The sequence below is a fragment of the Oreochromis niloticus genome, linkage group LG9 (genome assembly GCF_001858045.2).
Source record: "Oreochromis niloticus isolate F11D_XX linkage group LG9, O_niloticus_UMD_NMBU, whole genome shotgun sequence".
NCBI lineage: Eukaryota > Metazoa > Chordata > Actinopteri > Cichliformes > Cichlidae > Oreochromis > Oreochromis niloticus.
This window is the reverse complement of record NC_031974.2, coordinates 2726858-2744680: the sequence shown is the minus strand read 5'-3', so window position 1 is coordinate 2744680 and position 17823 is coordinate 2726858. Positions and strand designations below refer to the sequence as shown.

Below are 17823 nucleotides of genomic sequence, written 5' to 3'. Positions count from 1 at the left end.
ATGGTCAGCGCGTCATGGACAAAAGTAAACCAGTATGTCGGATGTGCCACGCAATGCTCAATTGGTGGGAACTAGTGCATTAGCCCAGTTAGCTTGTTAACGTGTTGATGCCGTCCAGCCCCAAGCACGGGGCGATCCGCAGTAACTTGTTAACGGAGATTTGCGGCGTTATGGCGTTAAAGTCATTTTAACGAGATTAATGCTGACAGCACTAGTGGGAACACAACGAATATGACTGCACATTTACGCCGACATCATCCTAGTGCAAAGACGAGTGGAAGCAGACAAAAACAACAACAAGCACGCATGCTACAAACTTCACCCGAGTCATTTAGACAGCCGTTAGCACATGATTCTCCTTATGGGGACCTGATATGTTTAATATGCTGCTGAGAATATACCCCAGAATGTCATGATCCTGAGTCCATGACTCAGGGATTTTGTGTTTGGTGTGTTTATTGTTATTATTTGTGGGCTGTTTTGGGATGGTTTGTGTTTTGGGATTTTAGATACTGGGTTTCTCGGTTTGTGCTCCCTCTGTTGGTCCCTGGTGTTAGTGTTCCCCTGTCTCGTCAGGTTAATCAGGTCCAGCTGTGTCTCCCACCTGTATGTGATGGCCCAGTGTCCCTCTGTGTATTTATAGTGTGTGTTTCCCTCAGTTCCTCGTCGCGTCGTCTGTGTTCATCCTCTGTGTCACCTTGCGTGCTCTCCCTGCTGTCCTCCCTCCATGTTCAGGTTTGCTGCTCTTTGGTTTAGATTCTCCCAGTTTAGTTCATCCTTGGTTCTGTTTTGCCATCCCCACTTTATGTTCAGTATTCTTAATAAATCACCCTCACGTCTTAATAAGTGCTGCATTTGAGTCCTCCTTCCACACCTCACACGGCCGCTGGCCCGAGCCGTGACAGTACGACGCGACCACAAGATGGACCCAGCAGCACTTAATCCGTCTAAGGAGCTACGGGAGAATCTCGTCGATGCCACACAGGAGCTCATTGACCTGTGGCTGGAAAGCCAGGATGACGAGTCCCAGCGCGCTATAGAAAGGCGGCTACAGCGCCTGGTGACCGGTCTCCCATGGCTTCTGGGCTCGTTATGTCCGTGGGAGCAGGAATTTCTCCTTTTGGATCTCGGACTTCATGCCCCGTCTGCATTCACTTTCGAGCAGCCAGATGCGGTGAGTGAGCGGGATACTTTGGCTTCCCCAGATTCCGGGACTTTGTTTTCTGGGGCTATTCAGAGTGGGATGAGAGGCAATATGTATAGCTTACCTACCTTCGTGGTAACGGACCCTTCTCAAGTGGGTATCTATAAACCCTCTGCAAAACCGAAAGACTGTGTCTCTGCCGCTCCTTCCGAGCCTGGACTTTATCGCCATTCACCAGCTCAGTTTTGTGTCCAGCCATTAGCTTCCCAGTCAGTAGCTCAGCCATTAGCTTCCCATTCTGTAGCTCAACCATTAGCCTCCCTAGGAGCACAATTACCTATTCTGCCACCGCTTCGGCCAGCCACTCAGCTACCATCACCACTAGCATCACTACAACCCACATTTCAGTCCATGGTTCAGTCGCGATCTTCACTCGCCCTTCTACAGGAAGCTATGCCCATACACCCCTTAAAGGACTGTTTTTCCACCGCGGTTTTTGAGCAGGGAGACAAACGGTTTCACAATGGACCTGTTCCTCAAAAGCTGGCAACATTAGAGACTGCTACTCACTCCAGGGCTTCCCCAGAGGCCGGGTTACAACCCTCAGCTTACTCTGGACCCCTGGAGGCCAAGATGCCAGCTAGGGACTGCACCCAGCTGTCACTGCCTGAGCAGGGTCAGTGCTCTGCGCAGCTGCAGCCTTCCTCATGTGTGCCAGAGGCCCACGTGCCTACTGGTTTTGTTTCATGTGCACCAGAGGCCCACGAGCCTGCTGGTTTTGTTTTGTGTGTGCCAGGGGCACCCATGCCTACTGGTTTTGAGCCTGCTTTTGCTGGGGGGACCGAGGAGCCCGTCCAGCCTTCACCGTCGTCAGCAGCTTCCGCTGAGGGGTCTCTGGAACCGCTTCAGCCTGCTGCTTTCGCTGGGGGAACCGAGGAGCCCGTCCAGCCTTCACCGTCGTCAGCAGCTTCCGCTGAGGGGTCTCTGGAACCGCTTCAGCCTGCTGCTTTCGCTGGGGGGACCGAGGAGCCCATCCAGCTATCACCATTGCCTGCAGTGCCACCATCTGCGGTTTCCACGCCGCCGCCTGCAGCGCCTCTGTCTCCGGCTTCCACGCCGCCGCCTGCAGCGCCTCTGTCTCCGGCTTCCACGCCGCCGCCTGCAGTGCTTTCGTCTGCAGCGCCTTCACCTCCGGCTTCCACGCCTCCGCCTGCAGCGCCATCGTCTCAGGCATCCTCACTAGCTGCAGCCTCTTCGTCTTCACCAGCAGCTGCAGCGGCTCCATCACCGCCCGCAGCAGCGGCTCCATCACCGCCCGCACCAGCGGTTCCATCACCGCCCGCTCCAGCGGCTCCATCACCGCCTGCACCAGCACCTGCGGCTCCTACGCCGTCGCCTGCAGCTCCACCGCCTGCGGCTCCTACGCTGTCGCCTGCAGCGCCGCCAGGTGCAGCCTCTTCATCTTCGCCAGCTGCAGCCTCTTTATCTTCGCCAGCTGCAGCCTCTTTATCTTCGCCAGCTGCAGCCTCTTTATCTTCGCCAGCTGCAGCCTCTTTATCTTCGCCAGCTGCAGCCTCTTTATCTTCGCCAGCTGCAGTTTTTGCTTCTGCCTTCGTGCCTTCGCCTGGGCCAGCTTCAGAGCCTTCAGCATCACCTGCTTCAGCTTCAGCCTTCGTGTCTGCATCCTCATCTGGTCCAGCCTTCGTGTCTGCATCCTCGTCTGGTCCAGCCTCCTCATCGGCTTCAGCGTCGCCTGCAGCAGCAGCTTCTTCAGCATCCTCGCCTGCGGCAGCAGCTTCGTCGTCAGCATCCTCGCCTGCGGCAGCAGCTTCGTCGTCATCATCCACGCCTGCGGCAGCAGCATCGTCATCATCATCCCTGCCTGCGGCAGCAGCTTCGTCGTCATCATCATCACCTGCCGCAGCTTCTCCTGGCCCGGCCTCCGCATCAGCTCCAGCCTCGCCTGGCCCGGCCTCCGCATCAGCTCCAGCCTCGCCTGGCCCGGCCTCCGTATCAGCTCCAGCCCCGCCTGGTTCGGCTTCAGCAGCAGCTTCTGCCTCGGCCTCCGTATCAGCTCCAGCCCCGCCTGGTTCGGCTTCAGCAGCAGCTTCTGCCTCATCCTTCTCCTCGTCCTTGCCTGGTTCTGCTGGCACGCCGCCATCCGGTCCACGTCCGGCACCTCATTTTCACTGGCCGTTTTCTAGGCTGCTGGATGGTCGTCATCGCCGATGTGGGCGTCCTCCTGAACGAGGTTGTCGCCGCCACCGCCTTCCGCGTGGCCGGCCTCCGGACTTCTGTGGCCGCCACCGCCTTCCGCGTGGCCGGCCTCCGGACTTCTGTGGCCGCCACCGCCTTCCGCGTGGCCGGCCTCCGGACTTCTGTGGCCACCACTGCCTTCTTCGTGGCCGGCCTCCTGAACTGTCCCATACTGGCCTTCTGTGCTGTTGGGCCCCAGGCCGGCCACCTGAACTATGTTTCAGACTCTGCTCCCCTGTGTGTTTGTGAACGTTTTGTTTGGGACTCTTGGGCCTCCGTTTTGGTCCTGGTCCGGTCCCTCCGTCCTGGACCCCCTGCCGCCCACCCGGGTCTGGTGTGTTTCTGTGGCTGTCGGGAGCCAGCCCTTGAGGGGGGGGGGTACTGTCATGATCCTGAGTCCATGACTCAGGGATTTTGTGTTTGGTGTGTTTATTGTTATTATTTGTGGGCTGTTTTGGGATGGTTTGTGTTTTGGGATTTTAGATACTGGGTTTCTCGGTTTGTGCTCCCTCTGTTGGTCCCTGGTGTTAGTGTTCCCCTGTCTCGTCAGGTTAATCAGGTCCAGCTGTGTCTCCCACCTGTATGTGATGGCCCAGTGTCCCTCTGTATATTTATAGTGTGTGTTTCCCTCAGTTCCTCATCGCGTCGTCTGTGTTCATCCTCTGTGTCACCTTGCGTGCTCTCCCTGCTGTCCTCCCTCCATGTTCAGGTTTGCTGCTCTTTGGTTTAGATTCTCCCAGTTTAGTTCATCCTTGGTTCTGTTTTGCCATCCCCACTTTATGTTCAGTATTCTTAATAAATCACCCTCACGTCTTAATAAGTGCTGCATTTGAGTCCTCCTTCCACACCTCACACGGCCGCTGGCCCGAGCCGTGACACAGAAGAAGCGTATAGTATAGCTTTTATTTGGGAAAGAGCCCTTTCTCTGTAATACACTCTCTTTTCCAAAGATGAGGGATTTCTCGATCAGATAGATTTATTTTATTCTATTATTTTGTTGTTTCAGCAACATTAAATTTAAAAACTGTACTTTTGAGTTAAAATATATATTTATAATTTTAATAAATGACAAATTAAAAAGGGATGAACATTTTTTTGTATCGAAAAAATATCGAACCGTGACACCAAAGTATTGAACCAAACCGAACCGTGAATTTTGTGTATCGTTGCACCCCTAATATATATATATATATATATATAGATAGATAGATAGATAGATAGATAGATAGATATAGAGATAGATAGATAGATATAGATATATAGAGATATGTACATATATCTATATGTACATATAGGGCAGGGATAGCTCAGTAGGTAGAGTGTCTGCCCCATGATCGGAAGGTCGGGGGTTCGACCCCACTGAACGGCTACCCTGAGGTACCCCTGAGCAAGGTACCGTCCCTACACACTGCTCCCCGGGCGCTGCACTGGTGGCTGCCCACTGCTTCACTGGGTGAATGGGTTAAATGCAGAGGAGTAATTTCCCTTCGGGGACTAACATAACACACTTTACACTTTATGTGTGTGTGTGTGTGTGTGTGTATAAAAATAAAACTCCCTCCTTTAAGGGCTGTCTATCTTTCAAGCTCAGGTCCTCAGTAGCTTGAGCACTCTTCTGGACAGAGATCCCTGATGTTGTTCCTGGGACCTGCTGGAGCCACTTGCCTAACTTGGGGTGGGGGTGGGGGGTGTCACTGCCCTGGTGCTGTTACCTTCACACTCCACAACTTCTTCTCCAGCACCGTCAGTCTGGGTATCAAAATCAGGCCTGTACAGTCCAGGTAAAAGCACCTGCGGCGCTGCCAGAGCCCCGCCCACCATAAAAGACAGAATCAACATGAAACTGTTTAAAAGTCGCAAACTCAGATGCTCTCTGCTCGTCATCCTCCGCCTGCCTTTACGTTCCTGAACAAAGAGCCCTAACAGCTGGTAGCGCAGTGCTAGTTAGCATTACCCAGCATGGCGTGCAGTGGGATCTATTTCTGAATGTGCAGTTAGTGTGTCACAAACACTTTGTTGTGTGATGGAAGAGTGCGATATGAACTGTTGTCTCATCAGTTTGTCATGATATAATCAGAGTATGAAGCGGGTGCTCCACAGCGCCTCTGGTGGCTGAAAATATAAAACAGCGCTGTGTGATCCCTCACAGCACACACAGATTTTACATGTGACACAAATACAGAAATAATGAAGTCCAACATCCATGAAACCATCACAGGCTGCTGATCGATTACTGATAGATCCAACTGATCTGCTGTGATTTCTCTTATTTAGACTGAAACATGCTTGAATGCAAAATCAGCCGCGAGCTGAGGGCTAAACGCCATTGAGACTAGCACCTCCTCATCCCGTGTTCCTCCGACTCTTCAGCGTGACAGGGGAGGAAAACAGCGTGGATGAAAGCTACGCTACAGAGACGCCTGACGGCTCCGTCGCACCGAACACGGTGCGTTTAACGAGTCATCATTAACATGCTGTGGGCCCGCGGCATGGGTTAGGGCGCCAGCGCTCTGACAGGCAGCGACAAGAAGAGGAGGCTTTTACTTTGGCATGATTCATCTTCACAGAAACACTCTGACAAAACGCCGCCAAGTCTCCCGCCTTAAAACGGCACTCTGACTTTCTAATGAGGCCCTCCTCTAACCCCGCAACACACACTCTCACACACACACACACACACAGTCACAATAAACTCTTCCTCGTTTCACGATGGAGTCATTAAAATAAAAAACATGACAAACTGCAGCTTTGATCTGCAGCGAGAGACAGACGAGTGAGGGAGGGGGGTGAGGAGGAGGGACAGGTGAGGAAGACGGACAGGTGTCCTCTTATGGAAGACATGATGATCAGTTTTTTAGGCTTCACAATTTGGAAGATAAAGTAAAATATATTAAGAGATTATCAGTCAATAAAAGGGCAGCACTCACGTTTGACTGTAAGGTCAGCGTATGAGGACACGCCCACCCCTCGCTCTGATTGGGCGATGCAGCGGTAGCGTCCAGAGTCTCCTTTGGTTGTGTTGTCCACATTGAAGCTCGCCACGTAGCGTCGAGCGTTCAGCGGTTTGGTTTCCCGTACTGCGGCCTGCCGACTGCCCATTCCCTGCCGAGCACAAACACACAAAGTGAAGCGGCCGCATCCACACACGCAACGTGCAGTCTTGCCGCGTGGCCCTCATGTTACTGATTATGGATTACTGATGGATCACCTGCAGGTACAGCAGCAGGTTGCTCTGCGGACGTCCGTTGACGGTGCAGTGAAACGTGGCTGTCTGTCCTGCGTTCACCTCCACACCTTTGATATGCAGGAAGTGAGGCGTGCTCACTGAGGACAGGAACACGTAAAACACTGAGGTCAGAGGTGACACACTGATGACATCACCTGACTGACCATCCTATGGCAACAGTGAGTCTTCTCTCCTCTGATCTCTTCAGCCAAAGAACAAAAATCTCTACAATCCAATCACAAAATGGATTCTGGAAGATGCAGGTCAGTGTGTGTGTGTGTGTGTGTGTGTGTGTGTGTGTGCGTGTGTGTGCGTGTGTGTGTTTTCAATCAGTTTATTGAACAGTGTTGAGGTAAAGGCAGCCAGAGAGAGAAAGTTCAGTTCAAAGATGTTTACTCGAGGTTTTTCTTCCATCAAACAGATGTGTATACACACACACACACTTACTACCCTATGTGTGCATACGTGTGTGTGCGTGTGTGTTGTGTTCACATAACAAAACAACATAAAAAAAATGTGAGTCTTCAGTTGAGCAAGTAGATAAACAGAAGGATGGATCAAAGTCCATGCTAATCAACTTATATTTTAATGAGCTCCCCTGCCTCCACACACACACACACACACACTGTGACCTTGATTCTACAATACCGGCTTAACTTTTAACATTGTTATCCAATTAAGTAGCCAAATGTCGTTAACCAATTAGGAGCTTGTTCTACAAGGGGGCGGTGTCTTCCCATGTGTGTGTGTCTGTGTATACTTACTGCACTGGTGTCCCTGCAGTGAGATGTCCTTGATGGCCAGTATGCCTCTGTGACCGGTGCTGATCGCCTCAAACACCACCTGAACCACAGACCAAACACCAGCTGTGAAACCTCAGACCTGCTCCTGTTGAAGGTTTTAACCCTTTGACGTCCACGCATCAAGAGGCCGCCTGCTGAATTTTGTCTGTAAACCTACAAAATATTTCTCATCTTTTAGGAAACGGGAATGTTGCCAGGACCAGAATGGTTGATGAATTACAGTATTGTGAAGCACACATCCAGGCAGAGCTGATGTTGCTGTCTGTGCCTCGTCCTGCCATGAAACACCAAATCTGTCCATAGACCTCGCCGTCTCTTCTTTCACAACAATTTGACTTTTGTCTCTGGCACAAACACTTATGCAGTTACGGTCATTTAACTCTTTCATGCATGAATTATGACAACCTCAATCAGGATTTTTTTTCTTAAGTATTTTTATTCATCTTTTCATGCATAAAGATGAATAAAAATAGAGATCGAGGTTGTCATAATTCATGCATCAAAGGGTTAAATAACAAAAAATACAATGAAACACATCTATAGTAACATTACGACCAGTGGATGGGAGGGTATAAGGTGACACATCGTGTCCAATGTCATGTTTTATGTGCAAGTATACGTATAAGTATACCATCAACACTGACACAAATACAAGAAAACAGCATTTGAATAGCTGTCCACTGTAGTGACCACTATATGTGAAAGGGTTAAGAAACCATGGTAAATTGGACTAGTCGCACGTGTCAGATGTGTAGTTGTCAGTTGTCATGGTATCAGATGTGTAGCTGTCAGTTCTTGCATTGTCAGATGTGTAGTTGTCAGTTACCGTGGTGTCAGATGTGTAGTTGTCAGTTGTCATGGTGTCAGATGTGTAGTTGTCAGTTGTCATGGTGTCAGATGTGTAGTTGTCAGCTACCGTGGTGTCAGATGTGTAGTTGTCAGTTGTCGTGCTGTCAGATGTGTAGTTGTCAGTTACCGTGGTGTCAGATGTGTAGTTGTCAGTTGTCATGGTGTCAGATGTGTAGTTGTCAGTTACTGTAGTGTCAGATGTGTAGTTGTCAGTTGTCATGGTGAAAGATGTGTAGTTGTCAGTTACTGTCGTGTCAGATGTGTAGTTGTCAGTTGTCATGGTATCAGATGTGTAGTTGTCAGTTACTGTAGTGTCAGATGTGTAGTTGTCAGTTGTCATGGTGTCAGATGTGGAGTTGTCAGTTGTCGTGGTGTCAGATGTGTAGTTGTCAGTTACCGTGGTGTCAGATGTGTAGTTGTCAGTTGTCATGGTATCAGATGTGTAGTTGTCAGTTCTTGTGTTGTCAGATGTGTAGCTGTCAGTTACCGTGGTGTCAGATGTGTAGTTGTCAGTTGTCATGGTATCAGATGTGTAGTTGTCAGTTCTTGCGTTGTCAGATGTGTAGTTGTCAGTTACTGTAGTGTCAGATGTGTAGTTGTCAGTTCTTGCGTTGTCAGATGTGTAGTTGTCAGTTACTGTAGTGTCAGATGTGTAGTTGTCAGTTGTCATGGTGTCAGATGTGTAGTTGTCAGTTACCGTGGTGTCAGATGTGTAGTTGTCAGTTGTCATGGTGTCAGATGTGTAGCTGTCAGTTCTTGCGTTGTCAGATGTGTAGTTGTCAGTTCTTGCGTTGTCAGATGTGTAGTTGTCAGTTCTTGCGTTGTCAGATGTGTAGCTGTCAGTTCTTGCGTTGTCAGATGTGTAGTTGTCAGTTCTTGCGTTGTCAGATGTGTAGCTGTCAGTTCTTGCGTTGTCAGATGTGTAGTTGTCAGTTCTTGCGTTGTCAGATGTGTAGTTGTCAGTTCTTGTGTTGTCAGATGTGTAGTTGTCAGTTGTCGTGGTGTCAGATGTGTAGTTGTCAGTTGTCGTGGTGTCAGATGTGTAGTTGTTAGTCGTCGTGGTGTCAGATGTGACCCTGACCTCGGCTTTTGTCAGTTTTTTCTATTTGTGTCCAAAAAGAAAGAATCTTTGATGTAAGTCAATCTACCCGACTGGTATCACACTATTCAGGTAAAACCTCACTGCAGACATCAGTTCAGATTCTCTGCCTGTGAGTTTGATGACTTTAACGTCAGATCGTTTTCTTCATAGTGCTTATGTTTTCCATCTGAGTTTAACGAGTGGGCCCAGCAGGGCGCCCTGAAGAACTTCTAATACCATGACTACAAATTCATGAAGGCAGAGAAAATTCCCCCGCCAATGTGTCCTTGATAACCCTCTCTGACACACATTTAGCTGTGTGTGTGTGTGTGTGTGTCTGTGTTTGTGTCTGTGTGTCGTACAGTCAGCATAGAAAATGGAGTCTTACTTCCTGTTGCCGCCCATAACAGGAAGTCCTCCTCCCTCCAGTCTCTCTCAGATATGACTTCTCTTCCCTTCATTCTTCTCTCCTCCCTGCATTTCCTTTTCCAATCTCTCACTTCCTGATTCTTTCTTTCAGTTCTCCCCCGCTCCTCCCCCCTCCACTACCTAATTAAGCCTGTCACTAATGAGCTAGCAGTGTTGTTACCGTGGTGATGCAGCTAATTAGTGATGGCTGCTGTGATGACAGGATGGTTGTTCACAGCCAACAACACCTGCATGTGTGTGTCTGTGTGTGTGTATTACAATCTGTGTGTTACAGTGTGCATGTTTGTGTGTCTGTTACAGTGTGTGTGTGTGTGTGTGTGTGTGTGTGAGTGTTTGGCTCCCTGCTGTGGGACTTGATGGTTTGTGGCGTGCTGACCTGCAGACAGCAGTGTTTGTCTGTCAGACTCAGACAGATGTTCGACAGATGCAGCTGCAGTGACCGCTCCGTTGGCAGGGCAACACCTGAACATTGTGCAGGTGTTGACTTATCAGCTGAGCTAGCATGGTAATCAGTCTGTATGTGAACGTATATAGAGGAACAGACACCGACTAATAAAAGAAAGTCTGAGAATCTGACTCTGCAAAATTCCCACTCCACCTTCTTGGCCGTTTGTTGCTACAGTGAGCTCACAGCAGCTATGTTATTGGTCACATGATGTCATTATAAATCGTCCAACAGCACAAACACAATGCAGAGGTCCAGTTTAGGTGAAGCCAAGCATAACTACAACCAGCTACTGCTGGTGACAAACTCATAGATGGGTTTAAAGGCCAAATGTAAATGAGGATTAATGCAGCACTTTTCCAGCATTAAAGTAACTGATCCAGAGTTCAAAGGTCACAGTGTGAAACGCCAGCGCTACGGCCAACCTGGACACAGATCACAAACTGGAGTCAGAAGAAACATTAATGGTCAGAGAAAGCCAGAGCAAGTCACCGCACCAAGCTTTCAGAGAATGCGGTTAGCTTCAACAGACCCGCCTCCAACGCAGTGGGAGGGGCCTCGTAACTTACAGGTAAGTTCAGGAAACATTCTCTCCCATAAAGTTGTTATGAGGGGGGAAACAGTATGTGTATCAGGCTGTAAATATGTTTGTTTTAACATGGGAGTCTGTGGGACTGACTCACTGCTGCCCCTGCTGGACGTGAGAGAAACTGCAGGTGGTAGAGACATGAACAGCAACAACAACACGGAATCTATAAAGAGAGCTGCCTGTGACTGGTGGAGGTGGAAACACCTTTGTGAATGCTTTCATGTGTTTGTGTGATTTTAATAAGACCAGCGTCAGATCGACAATCAGCCGTAAGTGTTCAGAGCCACACGACTGAAACACAAAATCATTTCTAAAATGTTGGAAAATAACAGGAACAGATTGGGACATGGAGTCCAGAGGTTGTGCTGTCGACAGGAGGAAACAATGTTTTTTGGCACTAGAAGGTTCCCGTGGTGAGAAAAACTCACTTCCTGCTGCTGCTCTGTACCAAGTGTGTGCGTGTGCGTGTGTGTTGAACCAATTAGCTGCAGCCCTCGTGTGGTTTGGAGATGACAGAGCTTTTAAAGCCACATAAAAGAGCTTTCAATACGGATCAGCCACATCCAGAGCGAGTGTGTGCGCACTCGCCTGTGTATCTCTGTGAGGACCACTGCAACTCTCAGGAGTTGCAGTGAGGACCTGCAGGCCGCTGTTTGGGACGGAGGGTCCAGACTGGGGGTCAGGGTTTGGTCAGTACCTCAACCACAGTCCTCGCAGTGATAGAAATACCAGCGTGTGTGTTATCTCGCTGCTTTCCAGCCAATCTACCAGTTTATTACCACCTGGTATCACACTATTCAGGTAAAACCTGTCAAAAGTAAACATGCATGTTTGCGTTACGATGGTTTACCTGGTAGTGATTGGGCCAGAAGGTGGACACAGCAAGCTCCAACCCCTTCCAGATGTGGTAGGCAGGGCCTGATGAGTTAAAGACAGGAACTCCCAGAGGACTATTGTTCTCTGCAGGAAACACACACACCGTCATCATCTGAGAGCTCCGCCCACACTGACTAACCTGCCCCAGTGTTCCTGCGCACCTTTGATGTAGACGTTAAGCGTAGCGGGCACGGCACCCTCGCGCCCTCCGACCTGGTAAAACAGGAAACTGAGGCAGTGCGTGTCGTTTTCTCTGAGTGGCGGCAGTAGCAGCTGAGCGCGCTGACCACCATAGCGACCCGACGTGTTCACGAACAGGAAGGAGGAGCCTGTGGAGAGGAAGCAACACCTCATTATAAACAGGCAAGATAAAGTCCTTAAACAGTGTAAGAGTTCAAAATAAAAAGCATGTTTGTAGAGAAACATGTCTTTTTATTTATGTTTTATTTACTTTAAATCTTTGTGTATTTGAACAGCACGTTAAGAAACTGAATGAGTTAAATTTAAAATGGTTTGAATGCAAAAAGTGTTAATAAACATGTTTATTAGCATGTTAATAAACATGATTAAAAACCATGTTAATAAACATCAAACTTGCTCCCGGTGAACATGTTGAGGATTAACACCCATCAAAACAAAGTCAGACTTTCAGCTCAATGTTTCTGATCATTTAATCGAGCGAATGCCAGACAGCACAGCCTCCAAAATAAAAGCATGTGTGAGGTCACAGGATGGAGAAAATGAAAAGGAGTGAAGACGGCGGGAAAGAGATGAAACAACAGGAGATCATCACTGACGAGAGGAGATAAGAATATAAAAGGTGCTTGTTAGTGTAATAAATCAGAAACTCCATAATTGATCTCTGTGTGTGTGTGTGTGTGTGCGTGTGTGTTTATGTGTGTTCCTGTCCAGTTATCTTTGTGAGGACTGAAATCTGCATTCTACTATACTTGTGAGAACCAAAAGTCACTTGTGAGGACACACACACCGGTCCTCACAAGTTTGAAGGCCTTTTTGAGGCTCAAAATGTGGTTTTAGTGTCAGGGATACAATTAGGTTATGGTTAGGTTTAGGGTAAGGGTTAGGGAAAGCATTATGTCAATGAAGGTCCTCACTAAGATAGCTGAACAGGCTTGTGTTTGTGTGTGTGTGTGTGTGTGTGTGTGACAACAAATGGCTCATTTTGTTGACAGTGGAAATCTGTAATTGGAAGACTTCAGAATAAAAGCGCAACGTTTGCTTTAAAGCTCTGTAACTCTGAAGGCACCCTCTTCCTCTGTGTGTGTGTGTGTGTGTGTGCGCGCTCTCATTAGTGTGTCTTCACATCTCCGTGTCACGACTACAGCTGTCAATCACTCGAGCTCGCTGCTTTCACATCCCTTCATGTTTCTGCAAAGTTTCTATGAAATTTAAATCAGTCGTCTTACAGTGAGCGTGTGTGCGGGTTGAAGGGCGTCTCCATGGTAACTGTACTGCAGTATTCCTTCAGTCAGCTGTCAGTTATGTTGTATCACTTCAATGTTGCCATCGCTTCATCTGCAGATGACTTTCTGATTGATCGATTGATGGTTTGGTGGGGTGGGGTCACTGTGGAGCCGTCACACATTTTCTTTGCTTATTTGGGACAAAACGCCGACTCGATAAAGAAACAACATTTAATGACTTTTCACTTATTTGTAACTAAAAGCCGAAGCTGTGGTTCTGATTTGTCCCACTGACTCCACGTTCACATAAACATGCTCACAGCCTGCCCCTTCATTACACATGTAGGCTTAAAGTTTGCATTATTAGGGGCGTGGCCTCTTTGACAGGTGGATGGTGATAGCTGTCTGCTAGCTTCACCTGAGCTGGATCTCTGGTGTGCTGTTGGAGCCTTTTAATGACATCATGTGACCAATAATATGGCTGCTATGAGGTCACTGTAGTAACAGAGCGTCCAAGAAGGCGGAGCTCCATGTGAATGACATCAGCAGGTATCGGAGTGTGTGTTTGGATGTTTCACACACAAAAGGCTTTGTGGCCACATGCCACTCTGTAGCTTCCCCATCTTTCAGAGCATTTTCCTGGGAAAGCTGACCGACCTTCAAATGATGATTTCCTTGCAGAGACGATTTTAACCTGAGTGTAGACTCATGTTTGATTTCATTTCATGGTTACCAGAGTGTTTTAATGTGTGTGTGCACGTGTCAGTGGATCAATAGACCTTGAGGAGAATCGATTAGAAAAACAAGAGGTTTAATCACGGAAGGAAGAGGAGGAGGAAGAGATGGAGGAAGAGGAGAAGGAGAAGGAGGGAGCAAGGACAATCCAGACTGATGAGGAGTGAGTGAGAACAAAAGCTGTGATGAGTTTATTCTCAAATCAGCCATTTATGCGTCTGCTGCTGATTAGTGTTTGTCTCACAGCTCGCGCCTCGCTCCATGTTTAACACGACCCAACAGCTGACTGAACCTTCATCTACAGCCAATCAGAAGACCCCGTTTGTCTTCGTCGCGTTTTCTCTGATGTTTTCAGGATGAGGTTTTCAGTTCCCTGGTGTTAAAAGACTCAGTTTTTTTCTGATTTCAGTTCAGATATAATCATAAAAAACTGACATAATACATTCGAACCATCCATCATCATCATCACCATCTTCACCATCATCATCATCATCATTATCATCATCTTCACCATCATCATTATCACTACGACCATCATAACCATGACCATCATCATCATTATCTTCACCTCTATCATCATCATCATCATCTTCACCATCATCATCGCCATCATCATCATCATTACCATGACCATCATCATCATCACCTCTACTATCATCATCACCATCATCATAATTATCATTATCTTCATCATCATCACCATCATTACCATCATCATCACTATCTGAAGGACATTTTTCAAACATCAAAGAGTCAGTAAAAAAAGAGCAGAATGATTGGATGACGGTCCAGGGTCGTTTCCTGTGTGACGTGGACGTCTCTGTGTTTCAGTCATGTGATGCCATGTTTCTTTGTTTCTGTAAAATGATGACAGCAGTTTGTTGGGTTTGTTTTTAGCCACTCTGCAGGATTAACTGTGTGTGTCACAGTTCCCAGCATCGTCATAGCCTGACAAACCCACAGTCAGAGCTCAGACTGTGAAATGGTCACATGTGTCAGCGTGCTGTCAGCTGATACATGTGAGCACCGAAACACCTTCATTCAAAGGTGAACGACGTCGCTGATGTGTGGACGAGTCTGTGGAGCTCCTCGGGATTATCCTGACTTCATTGGTCACACCTCTGTGTGTGTGTGGTTGTAGGTGTGTCAGGGCAAACACACGCATGTGCTGTGTGTGTCTGCTGTTTCCGTAGTAACTGAGGCATGCTGCAGAGCAAACAGCAGTGTGTGATTCAGCAGAGAAAGACTTCAGGTATGAGGTGTGAGTGGGCCCAAGGGGCCTGGCTTAGGGTCTGATCCTGTGAGCAAGGCTGGAGTCTGCTCTGTTTGTCTGCGTTTAGGTGCAGGATACGGGTGGAGAAAGACACTGGTGGGTGTGACTCAGGAGGTACAGCGTCTACCAATCGGCGGTTCAAACCCTGGCTGCTCCAGGCCAAAGAGTCCTCAAACAAGACACTGAACCCTGAGTTACTGCTGACGTATTCATGGGAGTGTGAATGTTAGTATTTGTATGAAAGTGTAAATGAGGCATGTTGTGGTGGCTACTTTCGTTCTATTCTTAACTACTTCGAATTATTTTTACATTTTTATTGACTCTTTTATCCTTTACACATATTGTTCTATTATACTTTTATTTGTATTTCTTTTGTTTGTGTCTTTTTAATGCCATCAACCTGCGAGCATGTTTGGTACTTTGCCATGGCCCTCATCTGTCTCTATTACTTATAGCTGACCCTCTTGTATGTTCAGCACTTTGGCATACCACTGGTTTTTAAGTGTGCTATATAAATAAAGTTTGTTGTTGTTGTAGAAAACGCTGCTGCTAATCAGTGAGTGAACACCAAACCGACCAATCAGAGCTGCAGGAGGTGGAGGCGCTCTGATCGAACCCTCGGCCAAACTTGATCTTCATCACATTCTCAAATTCAATTCAATTTTATTTATACAGCACACAATCACAACAACAGTCGCCTCAAGGCACTTTATATTGTAAGGTAGATCCTACAATAATACATACAGAGAAAAACCCAACAATCATTTGACCCCCAGGGCTCTAGACTAACTTTTTGCCACGGTTGCACTGGTGCGCCTAACTTTTTTTCTTAGGTGCACCAGCACAAAAGTTGGGTGTACCCAAATTTTTCAACTACATCGCTTAACACCACAGTTTTACATGTGCAGTTTTAAGGGGGGGAAATTGCTGTCCATGTAGACAATATACATTTGTAAATGATTAACTTAACAATCTTGTCAACACAAAGTTCTTTATTTGGAGCACATTTCTACCAGAAAGATAAGTTACTGAGAAAGTGCTTGTGAATAAAGTGTGTTGGCACTCTTTGGTAGCATTGTAGACAATGTTAAACTTAATCATCACATTAGCCTCGTCTGGCGACCTGTTTGCTGCTGCCTGCCACTGAAAGGCAGTGGGGAGAGGGGACACTTGGGCAGTGCATTTATTGCAGCATATAATGTGTTTTCTGGATACACTGCTGCTTTTTCAGCATTCAGAGGTTGATAGCTCCGTGTCAGAGCTGGCTATGAATTTCAGACGGATCAGGCCTTAACAAAAAAGTTATCAATAGTTCTTTTCACCTTATCTTATTACCCACAGCTACATCCACTTCTGTCAGGCCTAGGCTGCTCACTAGGGCTGGGTATCATCACTGATTTCTATAATCCATTCGATTCTGGTTCTCAAAGTCCTGATTCGATTCAATTTAGCCTCAGACAGTCAGAAATATTATAATTCTGATCATTTATCAGTACTGATACACATGAGACTTCATCAGAGGTGTGAACATCACAGCAGATGCCTTTGTGTCAAAGTAACTGAGAATAAAACACAGAAAAACATGAAGGAGATTTTCCTGGTCTGGTGTTTTATAGCAGATAACCTTAAAAATATTCTGCAATATTCTGCAATTTTGCATAATTTTAATAAAGTTTAAATTTCTTTAGAATATTCTTGTCCGAGGTCATTTAAGTAAAAAAAAAGTAGACTGGTGCGTAATAAGCGAATGAATAATGCAAAATTTGAGATTTGAGATGGGAAACTGTTCTTGAAGTACACAGAGACAGAGAGAGCTGTGCACGAAGTGTGATTTTATCGTGGCGGAAGCAAAACAGCAAAAGTAAGGGAAGATTAATGACGATATTTATCAAATGTGAAGCGTAGTTTGGATCTTCTTTTGCTGCTGGTTCAGTGAATTTTGGTCAGAGAAAGATAAAACCTGCAGCTCAGAATCTAGCACAAAAAAGACATAAACACAGCGCGGACCCGCCACACCAGAATCAGCGAGCTGTCGGCTTTCAGCCCCAATGGCGTGTCCGTGTACGGGCAGTCGGGTGAGAAAGCTGAGAAAGAGAAAGCTGATTCTGATGCGTCGGGTCCGCTCTGTGTTTACGTCTTTGTGTGGAATCTGTTTACCCGCTCTCATTTGCTGTTTGGTGATTGTTGAAATAGTTTTTGAGCTTTATCGCTTTATTCAACCTACTCACCTCTCTCTATCCACCTGCACTTTCAACTGGACCACGGCCAATCAGAGAGGTCTCGCCCCTGACTATCTCTGATTGGTTTAGACCACGATAGGGACATAATGTGTGTCTGTTGTTGACCACACGGAGACTTTCAAAGTTGCGGAGACTTTTCTTTTCTTTGTTTTTGTTACTCAAACAGTTTGTCGCACCATTGAAAACTTTGGTCACATTTGCGACCAAATTGGTCTCACTCTAGAGTCCTGCCCTATGAGAAAGCACTTTGGCGACAGTGGGAAGGAAAACCTCCCTTTTAACAGGAAGAAACCTCCGGCAGAACCAGGCTCAGGGAGGGGCGGGGCCATCTGCTGTGATTGGTTGGGGTGAAAGAAGGAAAACAGGATGAAAGACATGCTGTGGAAGAGAGACAGAGGTTAATAACAGATATGATTCGATGCAGAGAGGTCTATTAACACATAGTGAGTGAGA

The 17823-nt window shown here is 47.3% G+C and overlaps 1 protein-coding gene across 16 annotated transcripts in view; it reads right to left on the bottom strand.

Annotated features, from left to right (window-relative positions):
• Nucleotides 1-17823, bottom strand: part of LOC100711527 (receptor-type tyrosine-protein phosphatase mu) — a 219651-nt gene that overhangs the window by 155315 nt on the left and 46513 nt on the right. For all 16 annotated transcript variants that reach the window (XM_025910167.1, XM_025910168.1, XM_025910171.1 and 13 more), the window contains exons 3-7: nucleotides 11860-12027; nucleotides 11673-11782; nucleotides 7391-7469; nucleotides 6609-6724; nucleotides 6328-6502 (exon numbers count right to left, since the gene is read on the bottom strand). In XM_025910167.1, the coding sequence (XP_025765952.1) occupies nucleotides 6328-6502; nucleotides 6609-6724; nucleotides 7391-7469; nucleotides 11673-11782; nucleotides 11860-12027 (648 nt within the window). The remainder of the gene's footprint in view (nucleotides 1-6327; nucleotides 6503-6608; nucleotides 6725-7390; nucleotides 7470-11672; nucleotides 11783-11859; nucleotides 12028-17823) is intronic.